Raw genomic sequence first — 19259 nt, forward strand, 5'->3', positions numbered from 1 at the left:
ACAGCATAAAGAATATTTTAAAATCCTTAATATCTGTGCTCTGCCCCCTGCATTGGGAGCTCCAAGTCTTAGCCGCTGGACCACAGAAGTCCCATGTCTGACTTCAGTGTCTCTAGCGCTCAGTACATAGCAATGTGTATTTGGTGAATGAATAAGTGACTGATAAAAATGAGTTTGATAATCAACTCCTCCCAAGTCACTTTCCTGGAAGCCATCAGTTCACTGGTCCAATGCCTACTATCCACTCAGTTCTTATTTTGACACACATTGTTTCATTTAAATCCTACAACAATGATGCCACGTAAGCATTATATCCCTATTTTACAGAGAAGGAAACTAGGATTCAGGCTATTGAAGCATCTTGCCCAAGTCAGAATTGCTTAACCAGAAAGGGTTATCGCCACCTTTCCAGGAAGAACAAGATGGTGGTAAGGCATCATCATTGCGCCTGGAGAAGGGGCAGAAAGGAGTTGTGTATCCCTACGGTATTGCTTATTTCCGACCTTAGGGTGCAGTCCCAGAGCGTGGGTACACAGTTACTCTGGAATCAAACCTAAGTAAAGTGAAAGTCACTCAGTCGTGTCCCACTCTTGCGACCACTTGGACTGTAGCCCACCAGGCTCCTCTGTCCATGGGATTCTCCTTCTCCAGGCGATCTTCCCGACCCAGGAATCGAACCCGAGTCTCCTTCATTGCAGGCAGATTCTTTACAGACTGAGCTATAAGGGAATCTTTTCCTGGTAATCGGGGATTCCTTGAATCTCCCATCAGGCACAGCTGGGACAAAGATCTTAATATGCCCCTGTCATCCTTCACAACAAATTTAAGGCGACAGAGTAAGAAAGCTAAGATGCTGTTCCCCTATTCCCCCTCCCCCCCGTTTTTTTGGTCCCTTCCAATCTCCTCCTGGGGCTGGAAACCCAAGGTGAGCCTCATCACTTCCACTCCTACCCCGTCACCCCCGCCCGCTTCCCGCCCGGCTTCCCCACTGCGGGGGCGCGGGACTTTGCCTACGTTACTTCGCCCATGTTACTTCGCCCTTCAACTCATGGCTCACTTGCAAGCCCAGCCTCCTCCCTTTCTCGACCTGCTTCCCGTGAGCCTCTGCTTCTGGCCCCCAGAGGGCATGCTCCTTACCCAGCAGTCCTTGCGCAGCCCCGCCGAGCGGACAGCCAGGACTCCAAGATGGCGTCAGTCGGTGAGTCTCCGGGTCCATTTAGGGCTACTCGGGTGGAGGCAGGAGTCGGGATTTGGGGCCCAGTGCCCAGAGTCGCACAGGGAAGAGAGGGACAGAGTGCAGGAGTGCCTCCCCTTCGCGCAGGACCTTCGCCGCGCCCTCACTTGAGGCTTACCGGACCCTCTGTTCAGGGTCCAGCACCGCCCGACCCTCCTCCTCTTGCCCAGCGGTGCCTCCCGGCTGCCCAGAGCCGGCGCTGCTCGGCTGCGGCGGGGAGGGTGACGGCGTCCCGGCGACGCGCCTCGGGGCCTGGGAACGCGCGCCTCTGACCACCCTCCTCTCCTCGCTGAGGAATGGCACTCTTATCCCTGCTCTGGCAGTTTCTTTGCACCTGAGCCCTCCGTGTTAAGCGGAAACTCAGATTCAGTTTCCAGAGGAGCTATGCATGGGACAGAGCCTGACACCACGGAAGGGTCGACGCTTGAGTGTGTTGAATAGGCTTAGAAAGGTGAAGTGACCTATTCAAGGTCACTAGTGGTGAGTGGGCTGAGGTGGGATTCAAACCTAGGCTTCTGGGGTCTTGTGGTAAACGGAGCTTTTAATCACACAAGTGACCGTATGACCATCAGCCTTTTCGATGATGTGCGTGTATAAATCTCTACACTCACCAGACTGTCCACACTGATTTTTTAAGAAATACTGGAACCACCATATTTTAGCTCTGGATCCTCACAGTAACCTTGTCAGGAGGTCAGTGCCGGGAACGTTGATCCCATTTTAAAGGTGAGGAAAGTAACGGGTCAGAGATGTGGTATGGCTTGCCTGTGGTCACACTGCATGATAATGGCAGAATTCTGACTCATGGGTCTGTGTCTTCCCTCAGTTTCTATATTCTTAAATCTCAGCCTGGAGACATGAAAAGGGGGTCAAAAAAGATGGTGACGATGCTTTTTTTTCATCTGTAAGAACGGGCATGAGAATATTTATCCAGGGTGGTTGTGTTGTGTGAACAGGACAGCGTGGGAAAAGGAAACCTTGAGTCTTGGTTTCTTATTGTAGCAGAGAGTTGTGGAGAGCACTGTGAGGTGCTCAGAACACTGCCTGGGCCACTGTCAAGTGGTGCCGTCCGGCTTTCCCTGCGTGACCTTTGGGTGAGATCGTGTCACATCTGGCCTGTCAGAGTCACCCAGGTGAAGGGATTGGAGTGCGTGTACTGATGAGCTTTTAGGTGACATTTGTCACCAGAGCGTAAAGCCACTGAATTCAGTATCAGATAAAGTGATGGGAGTACCAACAGTGATAGATGAGATCTGGGTTGATTCAGTGGCCAATCAGCCGGATTTCCTGTGGCCTATTTTTTGTATGATTTGTGAACCAAGAATAGTTTTTATGTGTTTTAAAAAATATTTGTTCAGGGACTTCCCTGGTGGTCCACTGGCTAAGGCTCTGTGCTGCCACTGTGGGGAAGGGGTGGGGGTGGTGGGGGTTTGGGTTCCATTCCTGGTCAGGGAACTAAGATCTTGCCTGACTTGCAGTGCAGCATGTGTGCATAAATAGTTGTTTTTTGTTTTTTTCTTTTTTTAAGACTATGTTACAGAGACCTTGTGTGACCTGCAAAACTTAAAACCTTTCACTCTCTGGTTGGATTTAGCACACAGAAGACACTTGTCTCTCCCCGTGTCCCTCCGTATAGGTGGACAGTATGCTTTTTGAAGTCATAAAATCAAGTCAGGTAGTCACCTGCCCTCCCAAGAACCTGTGGTCCTTTCTTAACCTTCAGTGAAATTCTGTCATGACCAGGAACTGTGTGTGGGGAACTCTCACCTTCAGATAGCTCACAGACAGGCAGGAAGACAGATAATAATAATTCCTATTTACGTAGTACTTGGAGCTCAGTAGCAAGGTAGGTACTATCCCTACTTTATTTTACAGAAGAAGAAACCGAGGCACAAAGAGGGCAGTAACTTGCCTGAGGGCACACAGCTTCAAAGTGGCACTAAACCCGGAATACTTGATGGTAGCGTCTACTCTGTTCCTCACCACGCTCTACTGGTGTGAGGCAGCCCCTGCAGAGGAGTGTGGGGGGCGGGGGGTGGGCAGTATGCGGCCAAGGACCGAGGCCTTTGTGTTCTGCTGAGGGAGAAACTCTTGGAGTGAGTGAGTGTACTGGCATCTCTGATGCATCTGATGGTCTCTTGGAGTTCTGTGATGGTGCTGTACTTGGCTTTCCTTAAGGCTGATGTGTGTGTGTGTGTGGCTTTTTTTTTCCTGTGCTTATACATTTCTTGGTTTTGGTTACAGAAATGCTCTTCTTCATAGTACATATATGTAACTCTTGGAGCTACTCTCCATGGGGTTGCAAAGAGAGAGACACAACCGAGTGACTAAACCATTACGCAGACACGTGAATATGAAGAAAAATGAACGGTTGGCTTTTTTTCTCCTGTGATGTGCCAAGGCACTTGTCAGCCCCTGAATGAGAATGCAAGACAGTGTGAATGTGCCATTAAGCCTGATGATGGCCCTTGCCCTTGATAAGAGCTCATGGTGGGATTCTCTCCACGGCCCCCCCCCCGTGAACTCTCAAGGTTAGTCCTTAAGGAGCCCAAGCTTTTCCTTAGATCCCGAAAATGGAGAAGACACCTTGGAATGGTTAAATCTGGCTCCTTTTGGTTATCTTTAAGAAGCAGCGCCCCTTGACTCCTTGCTCTGAAGAGTACGCCTGCCAAACAATGTTTTAAAGTTGACATCTGGGAAGAGGACAGCGGAGAGGCCATTCCCTCCTTTTATGAGCATTCACAGGGCCAGCCCCTCCCTGACCCCGTTCCTCTGTTACTTTTAAGCCCAGAGATGAATATAGTATGGCCTCAAACAAGAGCCCTTCCTGTGTCCTGGGTCTCTGGAATGGCTCTACGTCATTTGACGTCTGTGCTCTGAGGTGGGATGCTCGAGGTAGGAGTCAGACCTGAGATCGAGTTGTGCCCCCACGGCCTGCAGGCTCTCTGCCTTTGTTCAGGATTCGCCAACTTCTCTGAGTCAGTTTTCCCCACTCCTCCTTACAAAATAAAGGCATCCATCCTCCAACTCTCTTTCATGGCCCTTAGTTCCCTTTTTATAGTTATTCCTAGCAGGCTGTTATTCAGGATCTTGTTCTGCAATACATAGACTCTGGCTTAAGATAATCTATTTGGTGTGACCCGTTTACCCACAGTATTACTTACGTGCAGCCTCTGTTTAGTGATGGTACTGAACGCATCATTATTGAGTGGCTGACGTGACACAGACAGATGCTGTGTGTGTAACCGGGAGACCCTTTCACTGGGTGTGTTTTTGTGTTGCCCTTTTCAGTGCCACTGAAGGAGAAGAAGCTCCTGGAAGTCAAACTAGGGGAGCTGCCAAGCTGGATACTGATGCGGGATTTCACCCCTTCGGGCATCGCTGGAGCATTTCAGAGAGGTCAGAGCCTTATGGGCATGTGTAAATAAGAGCAAGCCTCTGGGTCTTCAGGTCTTTTGTTCACCCTGAATTAACTTGGCCAGTTTTAGGCCTGTAAGTTATGTAGAGGACAGAGATTGGTAGGCCTCGAATTTCCATGTTTGATGGATCCTGTGAAAGGCTGGCTTGAAAATATTTCAGATGAGGATATGTTTTCTCCTGTCTGGAGTGTGTACCACTGCCTCTGTGTTAAAGAAATGTCATTAAGCCTTAAGAGGAAAATGAGCTGGAAGCACAGGGGATTCTAGTCTGCGATGCTCGTCTCCCTGCGAGCCCAGACTTGCAGGATGGACCTCTGAAACCGTCTCTCGGGTCTGTCCTTTCACAGTGCGTGACCAGGCAGATCAGTCCTGTCATCATGTCATGGGACCTGTGTGGTCGCCAGCCCCCCGGGGGGTGGGCCGGGGGCTCATTGTTTTCCAATTCTGACCACCGTCTGCTGTCTTTTGCGTGCTGTTTCCTCCTGCGCTGAGGCCTGTCCTCAGCTTTGCCCTCTCCCGTTAGAATGTGTCCTCAGAGGAGTGGCCTCCCCCCTGTTCGCAGGTTACTATCGGTATTACAACAAGTACGTGAACGTGAAGAAAGGGAGCATCGCGGGGCTCTCGATGGTGCTGGCAGCCTACGTGTTTTTAAACTACTGCCGCTCTTACAAGGAGCTCAGTGAGTCTCTTCTGGATTGCTTTGCCTCTGGTGGGGTCTCCCCTGACAGGGTGGGATTGGTTCACCGTCTCATTTAGAAGTCATCCCACAGACAGCTGGAGAATTGGAGGGACCTACCAGAATATGGCGTGTTTTAAGGGAGAAAACTGTGGCAAAGTCAGGAAAAGTAAGGTGAACGTGAGGTGAAAACATTTAGGCAGCGTTCTGTCAGATACTGCAGGCTCTGCCAGAGGTTGGTGGGAATCTTGGTTTCATCTTCCTAACAGCCAGTGTGCAGAGGGCAGTGGGTTGCAGGCTGCAGTCCGCTATCTGGGCTCTGGTGAAGCGTGGCATTTCCCATTCTGAGATCTGAGAGGAGTCTTATCTGGTGGGAGAGGCCAGGAAGTGTCGGCAGTGGCCACTGACTGGGTTTCACGGACTGTGTGCGGCCTGGGGCATCCCGAGCAGTGCTGGCCCTGAGGGTGGGCGCATGGGTGGTTTTTCTGAGCGGGCGTGCCTTCAGAGGGCAGATGAGCTCCTGATTCAAGCAGGCTGTAGGGCGTCTCCTGAAAGTTCTCAGGAGGGCTTCATGCAGTTTTGCCTGCTGCCCTCCCTGTCGCCTTGTGCTTTCTCCACACCTGAGAACTCTCTACCATTTTGCCTTTTTGACTCCAGAGCATGAGCGACTCCGCAAGTACCACTGAAAAGGGCGCACTCTGCATTCCTGACCACCACCTTTCCTGGCGCCCCCGAATCCTTTCACATCCTAATGGAGAATTAACATCCAATAAAAAATGACTGGTACTTGGACTGCCTCACTGGCTCAGCCAATTGCCTCCCCTGTAGCTCCTGCTGCACAAGCTGGGGTGGGGTGATTGTACAGCTTCCAGAGGGGGCTGGCAAGGCAGCCCAGGACTTTGAACCTTGAGCTTCAGGATCTTGCCCCAGTGTCCTGGAGGTCACCTAGTGCCCAGTCAGCAGTGCTAAGGTGCTTTCCTTCTTTCTGCCTCACTTTTGGTCTTTTGTCAGCTGAGACTCAGTCTAAGGCAGATGCCCTAGTTCCTAAGAATGTTCTCCCCTCCGCCATCTTTCTGCACCATCCTGGGCTATTGGGGTCTCAGGGAACCAGGCGTGTGGGCCCATCTGGTCCTGGTGAGTAAGCCTCACTTGCAGGAAGGTCAGCGGGATGACAGGTGGGAAGGGAACGCAGAAGGCCCAACAGCTCAGGCTGCTGTGCCCAGCAGCCTCTCCCTTACACGCTACCAGAGATAAAGTGCATCAGGGTCAGAATCCGTTTCTTACTAAGGGGTGTGTAGTGAGCATACACACAGGTGGAATGTCAAGGGTGAGATGCTGTGGCTGATTACCTCCTGCAAGATCTGAAGTTGAAAGAACCAGTCTCCTAACACCTGAGATGAGGGACACCTGCCAGGCAACTGTGTCCATGACCAGGCTTCCAGGACGCCACCCCGACTCCCCAGCATCACTTCCTGTCATGTGATTACTTTCACTAAAGGGAAAAGGGAGCACCAACATCAAAGCGTATGCAGCCAGCAGCAAGAACCTTCTCCTTGTCATGGAGTCCCTGAAGTAATGAGACACAGCTTACAAAACAAGCTTTAATCAACTGCATAAAAATGGTTCCTGTAATTGAACTCGAACAGGCCCATTTGCCCTGCAGGCTGCAGGCGCCAGTTTCACATTTCCAGGCTCAGAGACAGTGCCTCTCCTCTGGGCCCAAGGTATCTGACAGTACAGATGCTCGACGGCGCGGGAGGTAGGTGCACAGGTGAACTGCGTGTCTGGAAAGGCTGGCGGCCCCAGCTTAAGGTACACCGTCAACAGGCAGGTACCCCGAGATGCGCACAGAGGACAGGCCATCACGCACGACAGCCTTGGCCCCGCACCCCTCCTCAACCACGGCCACCAGGGAGCAGGGCCCGACTGAGGCGGCGAGCACACTGGAGCTTGCCCTGAAGGGCCGGCTCGTCCAAACCCCGCCAACAGATACAGCCTCTGATGCGGCAGGACAGGGAGGAAGCGGGCGTGACCCGGCTGCAGCTTGTTTAAGGAGGCCCAAGGGGAAGGGCTGCCTGCGGTACCCAACTGCTGTAAGCACAAGGCCTTTCCCGCAGCTTCCTCCCTCCTGAGGGTGGTGTGCAGGGCCCCAGACAGGAGGCTCTGATACCTCGACAGACATGAGGCCAACCCGAGGGGCCAGGGAACACACGCCCCCCTTTTAAAAAGAGATTACGGCAAAACGATAGGGATACTGACAAGACGTAGCCCCTAAGAATAAAGCCCGGCGTGCCTGCCTGCCGGCTCCAGCCAGAGCCACACCGACACTGGCATGCAGCAGGCAAGCGCACGCTCCCAGGAGAGGCCCAGAGCAGCCCCCAGAACGGGGCCCAGCCGGCTCTGAGCCGGCTCCAGCTGCTGTCACTGTCCGCTGAGAAAGGCCAGGTGCCCTTTGGTGCATCTGTTGGCGTAGTGTCCTTTTTCACCACACTGGGAACAGCGGGGAGGGAACAAATAGAAACACTGCTTCAGATGCAGTTCTCAACTGAGGCAGCACCCCACCAAGCGCCAGGCTGAGGACGGGGACGCCGAAAGTCTGGCGCTTGGTGGGGAAAGGGACTTCCAGAAGGCCAAGCGGCCCAGGGACCACAGGCGCAAGCAAGCACGTGGCCACAGCAGCCTCCAGTGTTCGGGTTCAGGAGCAAAGCCCACGGCACCAGAGCACCCCACCTGAGCAGGGGCTGAGCCCCTCTGCACTTGGCCAGCCACTCACCTCTGAGGCACAGTTCTGGGGCTCCTGGGGACAGGGAGGCAGCAGTGTGGGAGAAGTCCCCAGGCTCCTCCCCTAACTCAGGGACTCACTGCATGGACAGAGGGTGGGCTGCACCCAAAGGGCTCTCCCTCCTGTCTCCTGCATACTTGTCTAAGCTACCCCTGGGCCAAGTTTGCTCAAGGGATCAGAGAGACGGGAAAATTGATTAGACTTGGGTCAACAGATCTGGTAGAATCTCCTTAAAAACCTAGCCCTGAGCCTGGCTTCCTGTCCCTGCTGCTGATGATTCAAGACCCTTCCTTAGTTTCTCTTCATTCTCATTACTCCTCAGAGAGCAGAAGGGGATGATAAGGAAGGAAAAGGTAGCCTCAACCACTAAACAAGGGGTCAGGAGACAGGTAGGGGCACCCACACTACACCAGCCCCCCAGTGCCCTCTCAGTCCTCACTTCCTCGGTCTGGGGCTTTGGCCTGTTCTATCCCGACCCCACGGTCCCCAAGTTCTCAAGCCTGTCTAATCTGCAGGTGTTAAGTCGTGTGCACGAGTGGCCTGTATAGCTGCCAGCTGGGCCTTTGGTAGACATGGTAACCAGAGGGAGGAATTGAGCACCTCTGCTTACAGCACCTGGCACATCTACTGGCCTCCAGGATTCCCGAGGTGGCTTTAATATCAACTGTGCCCGCGGCAGGAAGGGGTGGTTGGGTTCGTCCCCTAGCCCCGTCTTTCTACGGAAGCTGGCTCCTCAGAGGCCCTGCTGCTGAGTCCTGGAGGGGCAAGGTGACAGCGCGGCTGAGCCAGGACGCTTGAGGCTCCTCACTGTTCTTGAGAACTGCCTGATTGGAAGCCATCTGACAACCTCCCCCTCCCCTCCACTCACCTGCTTCCACAGCCCCCTTTCCACACTCTCACCAGTCAGGGCTCAAGCTCATGAATTTGTGAGGCCTTCCCTACACACGTGGGCACTCCTAACTTTGGTGTCTGGGCACCTGCCTGCCCTTCCTTCCGAACAGAGACCCCTCCTGGGAAGGAGCGACGGCAGAGGAGGTGCTCAGTGAGTGTCTGAGCCACAGTGGCTCAGCCCTTCCTGAAGGCAAGTTCCAGGAACAATATAAGCGTATAGTTTTTGACTCGGCCCTTCTACTCGTGGGTGCTCCAGACAGCAGACGAGAGCTCACCCATGTCAGTCAGGCTCAGTGCTGTTTTTAGCAGCAAAAACTGAAACTACCAACAGAAAACTGGTAAAATTACGCAGCCAGTGAAATACACTGGAGTAATTATCGTGACACAGACTCAGAATGGAAGGTAAAAGGGATCAGAGGACACTGCACCCGAGGGCCCTATTTACATTAAAATCTGCCCTGTCCTTGTGCTGGTGTGAGGAAGTTCAGGAGAGCACGTCTCCGAGTGGAGCTCCTGTAGGAGCTGCGAGTGCAGAGGGCACGGCAAACAGTGTGGCGGGCGAATGGTCAAGGCCGGAGGCTGCCCTCAGGAAAAGCGGGGACGAAGGACAGCACCCACTGTGTGCCCCCACTCTTCTGCATCTTCTGGAAGTCTTCACAAGGAGCCTGTACTAATGCTGCCTTCCGTCTAACCCCCCAATCTGAAGCCTCTGTGAACCTAGTTCTGTTGGCCGTTCCTGCTGACTCACTCGCCGGTGCTTGCTCCCTTCTTTACTTTTTAGTCACGAGCTCTCTTCTGGGGAAACCTCATTGTGGGAATTCTGTGTCAGCTGGGTTGAGAATAAATATCTCGAAGATATGTTACCAGGGGGCTGTTTTAGATTAGAAAACTCGGCCTGTGGCTTTTCAGCCCTCACCAAGGCTCAAACTCAAGGAGGAAGGGCTTGCCCACCAGTGACGACCAACTCTGAAAGGACTCCCCCCACCCCACTTTCCACCCAGAGCCAAGAGTGAGACCAGTTTTCTAGTAAGTTTTCTTTAGAAAGTGTGCCCTTCCCCCGAACGTCCCACTGTGTGTGTCCTAATCTGACTCCCCTCCAGGCAGATCTAACGCTCTGCCCCTTTCCCTTGGGTGCGCCACGGGTGTGAGGACCCCGCCTCCCCCAGAGGTTCAGGGCTCACTCCGTTCTTGGGCTCTGGAAGATTGCCATCCCTTTCTTGCGTGCGCAATCTGTTCACTCAACAGCAGGGGTTAGTTGTTAACCTGGCCTTAGTGTGTCGTGGAAGTGGCCTGGTCTAGCTCACCGGAGTGGCCCTGTTTTTCTCTTCCAATTAGCAAAAACAAAGATGTCTTCATTCTTCCACATGAGCTAACTCTCTGGGGAAGGAGGGGATGGCGTGGCCTGTGGAAGACGCCCCCGCCGGCCCCAGGACTCACCTTGTAGCACGTGACCTGCTCCAGTGGCCGGGGTCCTCGGCTGCCGGCGCTGCTGTTTTGACTCTGCATGACCCCGATGACCTGCGGGGTTCTCTGCTGGTTGGGAGAAGAGTTCTGACTCGTTAACTGGATCAAGGAGGACGACCTTTGTAATGGCGGATTGTTACTTTGCTGGAAAGAGTTACACAACACGGTTTTACTGCGGAAAACGCGTGCAGGCAGACTACCGATGGGGAGAGGAGAAAAGAGGGCGGGCCTCCTCCCGCACGACCGCGGCCGCGGCCAGCGCAAGAAGGGCTTCCGCAGTGCCCCGCTCGGGAGAGCAGGCAGGAAAGAAACGCCTGGCGACGACGGCAGGAGCCGCTGCCCGAAAACACCATGCAGACACACAGAAACGAAAAATAAAAGTGGAAACAAAACACCAGAGAGACAGGCGGCCTCCGGGGCGGCGGGGCGAGGGCATGAGCAGGCCTTACTTTTGTTTGTGAGGTTCTAGCTTCAGGTCAGGATGAACGCTTGGTTCAGCCAGCTGTTTAGAGCCTACACGGCGGGCAACAGTCACAGAAAAGAGTCGGAGGCTGACATGCTGACCTGCGGTCTAGGGGCTGAGAGGGCCCTCTGCTAGGGAGCACAGGGGACGGGGCGCCTCGGCGGGGCCTGGACAGCATGGCCACTGCCCGACCCAGTGGGACCCTGCCTCTGGGCCCATCAGCGCAGGAGCCCTGAGCTGGGAACTGGGAACGCCCGGCTCTGCTGGTTTATCCCACACCCACAGGAGGGTGGGGGTCAGGGTGGTGAGGGTGGCCGCATCCCCTCCCAGCTGCACAGACAGAGGGCCAGGCCGGGCCCCAACAGCAGGCTCAGAGTCCAGCCAGGTGAGAGGTGAGGCTTGGGCAGCTCATCGGCCCGCTGAGACCCTGCCGGGGACACCCACCCGGCCTTCCTCTGGGACCCATCCACCCACTTTGGGTAACCAAACCCAAAGTGCCCTTGGTTTGGGGGGCACTGCCGCAGACTCCCATGCGTTCAGGGCAGTTCCCTCTCCTTTGCTCGAGGGAAATGACCCACTGCGGGGTGGGAGTGGGGCCCCCTCACCTAGGAGACTGGAGCCAGCTGGTCCCTCAGCCTCTGTGCCCAGCATCCCTTCCCACGTTCAGGCCCGGCCAGAGAAGCAGGCGGCCTTGCTTCTGCTCCCAGGTCTGCTCCCGCCCCGCCGGGCCCCTCGGGCGAGTCTCATTGTGGAGGGAAGGGCCTGCAGCCAGCGCGGCAGACATGGGGCGCCCAGGCCACTCCCAGGCCCGCAGGCGAGACGGGAAGAGGAGCCCCGCGGGCGTCTGGCTACAGCAGGCCGCCCTCCACCTCGAGAAGGTGCCGGCCGCTCTGCCCCCTTGGAGCTTCTGCTGGAACCCGGGTGACTCCCCTCTGCTCCGGCCCCCACCCCCACCCTCCTCTCGCAGTCTCCCGCCGGCTCTCCGGCAGACCCCACACTGGGGCAGGCAGTGAGTGCGCTGCGGCCAGGGCGCTGCCAGGCCCCGCAGCACCGCGGGCCCGGGGCACGGTACCTTTGTGGGTGGTTGCGTCTGCTGCGGCAGCGGGGGCTGCTCAGTGGTTCCCATCGGCAGTTCAAATCGAGGGCTGGTCACGAGAGGAGAAGAGGAGTTGAGAGAGGAGCCAGGCAGGCGGGCTCCCAAATTCTGGCCCCAGAAAAATCCCCGCCGGCCTCTCGCTGAGCCCAGGGCCACACGAGCTACCTGGACGGAGGGCGGGGGCTGGGACTCAGCTCTGCCGGGCCTCAGTACGGATCTGAGGTGTCTGGACTCAGACCCAGCTCTGCCTACACCTAGCTGTGCGCCCCGGTGAGCAGTGCTGAGAGAGAGGAAGGAAACACGGCTGGCGGGCACAGAGGCCCTCCCGGCACACACCCTGCGCTGCAGGGACGGCGTTAGACCTCTGCCCAGAGTCCTGGTGGACGTGCCCCCCCACCCCCCTGCCCACACAGAGGAACCCCTGGGTCACCTGTAGGCTCCCGGCCTTGCATCTCGGGACAAGGACCAAGTCAGCAGCACCCGCCACCTGCCCACCACGTGGCAGCGAGCAGGACATGGCTGCCATGTGGGTGTTAGCAGTGTGGACGGAGGCAGCGAGGGGTGGGGGTGGGCTGACACTACTCTGGGTCCCAGTGCCGCCACCCACGACCACCCAAAGTGACAGATGGGCCCTGAGGCCCAGGGGAGGGGTGTTGGGCCCTGCTGGCAGGAGGACTGGGCTCTAGAGGCCACAGACCTGCCTCTGACCAAGTGCCCCCACCTGTCCCCACCTGCCCCTGGCCAGTGGCGGGGCTCGGAGCCTCCATGTTCCCATGTGTGAAATGGGGACCTTCTTTCACTCGAGGGTCTATAAACCCGTGTCCAGAGAAGCCTAAGCCCAGTGCCTTCATGCAGAAGGCCCTGCTGAAAACTGAAGTTTCTTCCTTGAGGGCACAGGTTCTTGGCTTGAGGTCGTGTGTGTCTGAGTTTTTCTGGAGTACGGGGACCAGAGTTTTTATCTGAGGCTAAGATGGACTGTGACCCAGTAGAGGTCAAACCCTGGTTTACGCAGAGCCACCTCCCAGCTCAGAAGCAGCAGTGGCCCCTCCCCAGACCCGGTGATGACACTGCCCAGTGGTCAAAGCCCAGGTGGGCCCACGGGGGCACAGGGCCTGGTACTCACTGCATGAATTTACACGAGGGCCCCTCCGGGCAGAATCCCACGAGGTAATTGACACAGATGACTCTCCGCGTGTGCCGGTGCCTGCAGAGGGGGCCTGCAGAGCCGAGCACAGGGCCACTCAGACCATCCCCTCTGCCGGTCAGAGTCCTGCCCACACCACCACCCGGGGGTCAGAGTGCTTCAGATGCTGGCTCTGCCTCGTGTTCAGCAGGGCCGGCGGGCAGGACACACAGCGTCTCAAACACTAGTCTCCTGGTCAGAAATCCAGGTAAGGATGCGGTCCAGGGGCACCTGGCCTGGGGAGGGACTTGAGGGTGTGACAAAGCCTCACCAGCTCCCAAATGCCTAACACAGTGTTTGTAGGAACAGGCAGGACGTGGGCAGAGTCGGGGAGGACGGTCCTCTGGCCGGGGGCCCTGCCACCCCACACCTACCGTGCTTGCAGAAGCCGCGGTCGTACCACGGGCAGTCCTTGATCTTGGACTCGGGGTCGATGTGCAGGAACGGGCACTCCTTGTTGCTGCACTCCCCTGCGGGGACCAGACGGGGTGGGTCTGGGGGGAGCTGGACCCAGACCCACCCCCGATTCTCCGGAGGCCGGGGCTGCAGGACAGCAGGGAGGGCCGGGGGTTCTGGTGCCCTGTCGGCCCAGCGAGCCCTGAGACCCAGGGCAGTGTGTCTCGGAGCCTGAGTCACCTGGCCTGTACCTGGGCTGGGACGGTCCTTCCCCCTCAGTCTGTGCTGCCTCGAGGGTCACAGACGCTAGGATACACCTCGTCAAACTCGTCAAACAGCTCCCGGCTCCACCCCTCACCCAGAGGAGGTGTCCTGGGCATTGTGGGGGGGTCCAGATGTGCAAACGCACCAGCTGAGACCAGCAGGAAATCACCGGTCTGCTTTGATACGCTCTTCATGTTGGGACAGGGAGAAGGTCTGAGGACTGCCTCTCAGGACAACAGTAGGGAAGCTCTGGGAACTCACAGCTGGGGCCCTCTGGTTGCAGTTTAGTCGCTCAGTCGTGTCCAACTCTCTGTGACCCTGTGGACTGTAGCCTGCCAGGCTCCTCTGTCCATGGGATTTCCCAGGCAAGGATTCTGGATTGATTCCCATCCAGGAATCAAACCAGCTTATATTGCCTCTACAAAAAAAGCTACAACTAAAAAAAAAAAAAAAAAAAAAAGCTACAACTATCATTAACAAGCCAGCAGGCCTACCTGTCGGGCTGCTGAAAGAATTAAGTCTCCTCAGACAACAGTGCACAACAGGCTTCCAGCCCCCTGCCTGAGGCTAGCAGTTCCCCGGCCAGAGTCCAGCCTCGTCCTGACCAACAGGGCTTCCTCCTGGGCAGCCTCGTCCAGGGCAGAGCCGGGAGTCTAGTTGCATCGGGGAGCATGCCAGCTCCACCGAGCCCTGACCAAGCCCTACCAGCCTGGCTTCTCCACACAGCTCACTCAGCTCCGCGGAGGCCACTGTCCCTTGAGCAGAGACGGAGGCAATCTCCGTTTCTCATGAAAAGAGGAGGGCTTCCTGCCACCAGAAGACAGCGCCCCCCACCGGCTACTCTTAAGTATTTTAAGGAGATCAGTCCTGAGTGTTCATTGGAAGGACTGAGGTTGAAGCTGAAACTCCAATACTTTGGCCACCTGATGCGAAGAGGTGACTCATTGGAAAAGACCCTGATGCTGGGAATGATTGAAGGCAGGAGGAGAAGGGGACGACAGAGGATGAGATGGCTGGATGGCATCACCGACTCAATGGACATGAGTTTGGGTAAACTCTGGGAGTTGGTGATGGACAGGGAGGCCTGGCGTGCTGCAACTCATTGTGGGTCGCAGAGAGTCAGACACGACTGAGCGACTGAACTGAACTGAGGATAGACCAGCTCCTACCTGGGATCACACTTCTAGAGAGAAGGCCTCTAGTCACCACTCCAGCAGCAACGGCTGACTAAGGGAGAAGGTTCACTGGGGCAGAAACAAGGCCCCCAGCCAGCTGCCCTGCTCCTGTGCCCACCGTGAGACCCGGATCTGCCTTAACCTCCCAAAGTACCCGCAAGTGCCCAGAAAACGGAAGCACTACAGAGACGCGGGGGCCATGAGAGAATCACCTTAAGTTCCCACAACTAAAGGGCCCACTGAGGTCGGCAGGCACTGTGGGCGCTGGAGCAGCCTCGAGGGCTCCCCACCCCGACCCCGGGCAGCCAGGCTGGCGGGCCGGCCCCACGCCTCACCGAACTTGGAGTAGAAGTAGCACTCGGGCATCTTGGTCATGTCGTACTCGTGCAGGAACTCGCACTGGTCCCCCTTCTTGCACAGCCCCCGCAGCCAGTGTTTGCACACCACCGTCTTCTCACCACTGATGTGGCGGAACGGGCACATGCCCCCTGCCGGGGAAGATGGGTGTGAAGACCCGCTTCCCCCGCGAGCTGCATGTCCTGGAACGTGGCAGCTGCCCCGGCAGAAGGCGGTGTGATCTCAGGCTGCACGTGAGCACACGCTTCAGGTTTTAATAGTTGTGGATTTTATTGTAACGTGTCTTGGGAAAATCTAAAACATCCAATTGAGGTATCACAGGTATTTCTGTAAGACGGAAACTTAAGAAGCCTAAGGGAGGTGGGGAGAAGGGGGGCATTTTTCTTAAAGAAGAGTTCTGGTAATATGAAGACACGTCAACATTTGTAGGAGCAGTGAAAGACTGGGGATGGGGAAACACACCTAGGGACACCATGAAGCTGCAGAAAGCAGGGCGAACCAGGGATCCGAGAGCCTGTGGGTCTGCCCAGGGACAGGGTGGTGAAGGACACCTCGTGGGGATGTAGGGAGTGTCTCTTACCTTTGCCACAGGCAGCTTTCAAAAAGAATTCGCAGACAGCAGCCCCTGACTCTGGAGAAAGAATGAGAGGTGTCAAACAGGGCGAGGTGTGACATCTGAACACAGGGGTGGGGACCCTTCTGGCCTTTAACCCACAGAGGAGTCAAGGTACAGGAAACAGAAACCCAATCAAGCAAGGAGAAAAGCTCCCCACTGTGACATCCAGGACCTCCTATAAGCAAAATGCTTTCCAGGAGTCAGAAGTGGATGGGAGAAGGAAGGACGGAGCACAAGGTCACAGAGATTAATTACCCCCTGCCCAGACCTTCCAGAGGGCTGATTCAGGGGCTCCTTAACCTGGGGGCAGAAGGATGGAATGATCTCCTAAGAAGAACAAGCCAACGGGGACTCTCAGGAGGAACTTGCCCCACAGAAGAGGCGGGTTCCTCGGAGACGCTATTCTGGAGGGAAGAGCGTCACTGAAGACACCAGAATAGGACTGCTTTTGGTATGCAACGCCAACATGGAATAATTAAAGGAGCACGGACTTCCGCTCCCACAGATGCAGCGGGTTCAGGTGAGGGGAGCAGGAGAATAAGAGCTGAGCGCTGAGAAGCCAGTGGGGTCCAGGGCTGTCCCAAGGAGCCCGAGAATTCGCCTGCCACGGCCACCAGAATAAACCGTCTGTGGCTTCTCAGCTTTCTATCAGCAGGCATTTTAGGAAACACACCGATACTATCTCTAAAGACCACTTGCATGCCTCTGCTTGCTAACTTGCAAGAGACTCGTAGGCTTCTTGGAAGCAGGCAGATTTTGCTAGGACAGATTTAAGGTTACAACAGTAAGAGTCACAGGGGTGTCACTTGTTTGCATTTCAAGAAAGTCTGAGAAGTCTTAATACATTAGAAAAGTACCATTTAAGAGTATTTCTGGGCCTTCATCCTTTACAGAGGTTAAGTCTGTTTCATTCCTTAAAGTCCACTGTCCTGGGGGTCACGTTTTAGGCAGACAGGATAAAGGAGTTTGCCTTCAGGACAGAACGGATATGTCTACTTCACATCAAGATGGGAATGGGGACTTCCCTGGTGGTCCAGTAGTTAAGAATCCACCACCTTGCAATACAGGGGACAAAGGTTCAATCCCTGGTCAGGAAACTAAGATCCCACATGCCCCAGAGCAACTAGGCCCGTGCTCTGGAGCGAGAGAGCTGCAATGAGGATTCTGCTTGCCACAACTAGATCCGACACAGCTAGGTAATATTTAAAAAAAAAAAAAAGACAGAATGAGGTGTAGGGATGAGAGAGAAAGGGCCGTGGCCTCCCTGGACTCTAACATACTGACCGTGATGCTGGGCAGGCGGCGCGAGTGCTGAGGGCGCTTCCCAAGGCAGAGGCAGTACCTGTGGCCCGGTGTGTCCTGGACCTTCTCTAAGAACAGGTTTGTTCTCACCTCTGCACCTGCCCTCACAGAGTCAAGTATCTGCTTCCAAGCTGAAGCGGGGCGGGAGGGAGAGAGCTGCCCTGCATGGAGGAGGATGGCCTCCAGCTAGTGCCATTGGCCCAGGAAAAGGCCACATGTGTGAGTGAGTGTACAACATGAAGCGATCACGTGCACGGACAGGTATGTTTAAGAGTATCTGAACGTGAGCAGCAGTTTATAAGCTGTGTACAGTGGAGACAGTGTAAAGTAAGGCTGCTTAGATTATGTCTCTGGAGTGTGAGCATTATCTCACATGGAAGTGTGGCCTCTTGAAGGGAATGAGGCTGCAGGCAGACTCGACCAGCCCAGGCACAGGCGAAGAACGGGGGCCTGTGGCCCATGTCCTCTGGCAGTTACGGGAGACAGCCCAGGAACTGCAGGTGGAAAGATCAAAAGCCCTGCTTAGCTCACCTGGCTCCATCTGGAGCTCAGTGGTCTTTGGCAAGTCCTTTTCCCCAACCCAGGCCTCAGCTGGCCCATCTGTGGCTTGAATTCAATGATCTTTAAGAGCCCTCTGAGATGTAATGTTATAGCATTAGATTTCAAGTACGTCTGGAAAGGAGAAAGAAAACTGCTAGACCTCTCAAGGAATTCCCTGGTGGTCCAGTGATTAGGACTCCCCGCTTTCACTGCCATGGCCGTGGCTCAATCCCTGGTAGGGGACCAAGATCCTAGCAAGCCCCGTGGGGTGACCAAACTAAATAAATAAGTCAAGTGCTAGACATCCCGCCTGAGTTGGAGGTGGGACGGGGGAAGCCAGGATTCACCGTGTGATGCGGGTGAGTGAAGTGAAGGGAACTTAAGTAGCTGCCTGGGTGGATGAAAGACCCAGAGGTGGGGTCCAGAGAAACACTGAGGGATGGGCTCCCAGGAGCGCGAGTCCTAGGAGAAAAACGGAGCTTGAGAGTCTTCAAGGTAGTTACGGGAGACAGCCCGGGAACTGTAGATGGAAAGAGTCTCTGTAGGGGGTCTCCTACAGAGAAGGGGAGGTGGGTCCTTCCCGCAGCAAGACTTCTCCAACGGCCCAGTTTTGACGAAAGCAAGAAGAGGGCGCTCAAAGTGGGGCTGGAGGTGGGAAAACGGGCTATCTTAGTACGTCTCTGTAGCTGGGGAGTGTGTGCCAGTGGGGGCAGGATTTCCAAATCAGAATACCCGCCTTCTTTCAAGAGTTATTCGAACTGCCCGACGTCGCCCTGCCTTTCTGAAGCCTGAGTTAGAAAAGCCCCCGGGAACGGTGGGCTCCCTAGTCAAAATAACGACGGCAGGGGGGGTTGTCCCAGAATCGGGGGAAAAGAAGTCCCAGGACAGAAAGGGAGGAGCTCCCGGGCGGAGGGAGAAGACGTCCAGGAACCAGAGAGGGGAGGTCCCGGAGCTGAGTGGGTCCTGCCCATCGCCCGCCCTCCCCGACCCCGCGCTCACTGTCCATGCCGGGGAAGGGCAGCGGCTGCGCCCCGAGCTGCTGCTCCACGGCGATCTCCAAGTCGAACTTGATGTGGTCCACGCTGGCGATGATTTCCTGCATGGTGGCGGCGGCGGCCACACCGGCCCGGCTCCCGCTCAGGTCCCCGGCCGCCCTCACACCTCTACCCGCCGCCGGCTGAGAGGCACAGCCACCCCGCAGCCTCGCCTCTCTTCGCTTCGCCTCGCCTCGCAGCCGCAGCCGCCGCCGCCGCCGCCGCCGCCGCCGCCCGAGGGATGCCGGGAGCTCCCGGAGCCCGCGCCGGTCCTTTTCGCCTGTTCAGGCCCGGCCAATGGAGCGCAGAGTGCGGGCCGCTCCGCTAGGCTCGACTAGCCGCTCGCCGAACGCATACCCCTCCCCGT

General features: G+C 56.0%; 2 protein-coding genes across 7 annotated transcripts; one reads left to right on the plus strand and one right to left on the minus strand.

The window, feature by feature from the left end:
* Positions 1-1127: 1127 nt before the first annotated feature.
* ATP5MF (ATP synthase membrane subunit f) lies at positions 1128-6126 on the plus strand. The gene is made up of 4 exons (XM_069571253.1): positions 1128-1198; positions 4526-4633; positions 5216-5332; positions 5987-6126. Exons 1-4 carry the CDS (start codon positions 1186-1188, stop codon positions 6013-6015), a joined length of 267 nt encoding a protein of 88 aa, XP_069427354.1. The 5' UTR covers positions 1128-1185; the 3' UTR covers positions 6016-6126.
* A 790-nt stretch (positions 6127-6916) lies between these two features.
* On the minus strand, positions 6917-19241 carry CPSF4 (cleavage and polyadenylation specific factor 4). Of its 6 annotated transcripts, none has more exons than XM_069571242.1 (8): positions 18858-19241; positions 15981-16031; positions 15379-15531; positions 13583-13678; positions 13149-13242; positions 12002-12074; positions 10440-10532; positions 6917-7819 (listed from the first exon to the last, which is right to left on the minus strand). In XM_069571242.1, exons 1-8 carry the CDS (start codon positions 18958-18960, stop codon positions 7751-7753), a joined length of 732 nt encoding a protein of 243 aa, XP_069427343.1. In that variant the 5' UTR covers positions 18961-19241; the 3' UTR covers positions 6917-7750. The 6 variants fall into 6 exon arrangements, with proteins under 6 accessions (XP_069427343.1, XP_069427342.1, XP_069427341.1 ...); XM_069571241.1 differs by having other exon boundaries at positions 10440-10535; positions 18858-19218; XM_069571240.1 differs by having other exon boundaries at positions 10440-10610; positions 18858-19174.
* Positions 19242-19259: the final 18 nt, after the last annotated feature.

The sequence above is a fragment of the Ovis canadensis genome, chromosome 24 (assembly GCF_042477335.2).
Source record: "Ovis canadensis isolate MfBH-ARS-UI-01 breed Bighorn chromosome 24, ARS-UI_OviCan_v2, whole genome shotgun sequence".
NCBI lineage: Eukaryota > Metazoa > Chordata > Mammalia > Artiodactyla > Bovidae > Ovis > Ovis canadensis.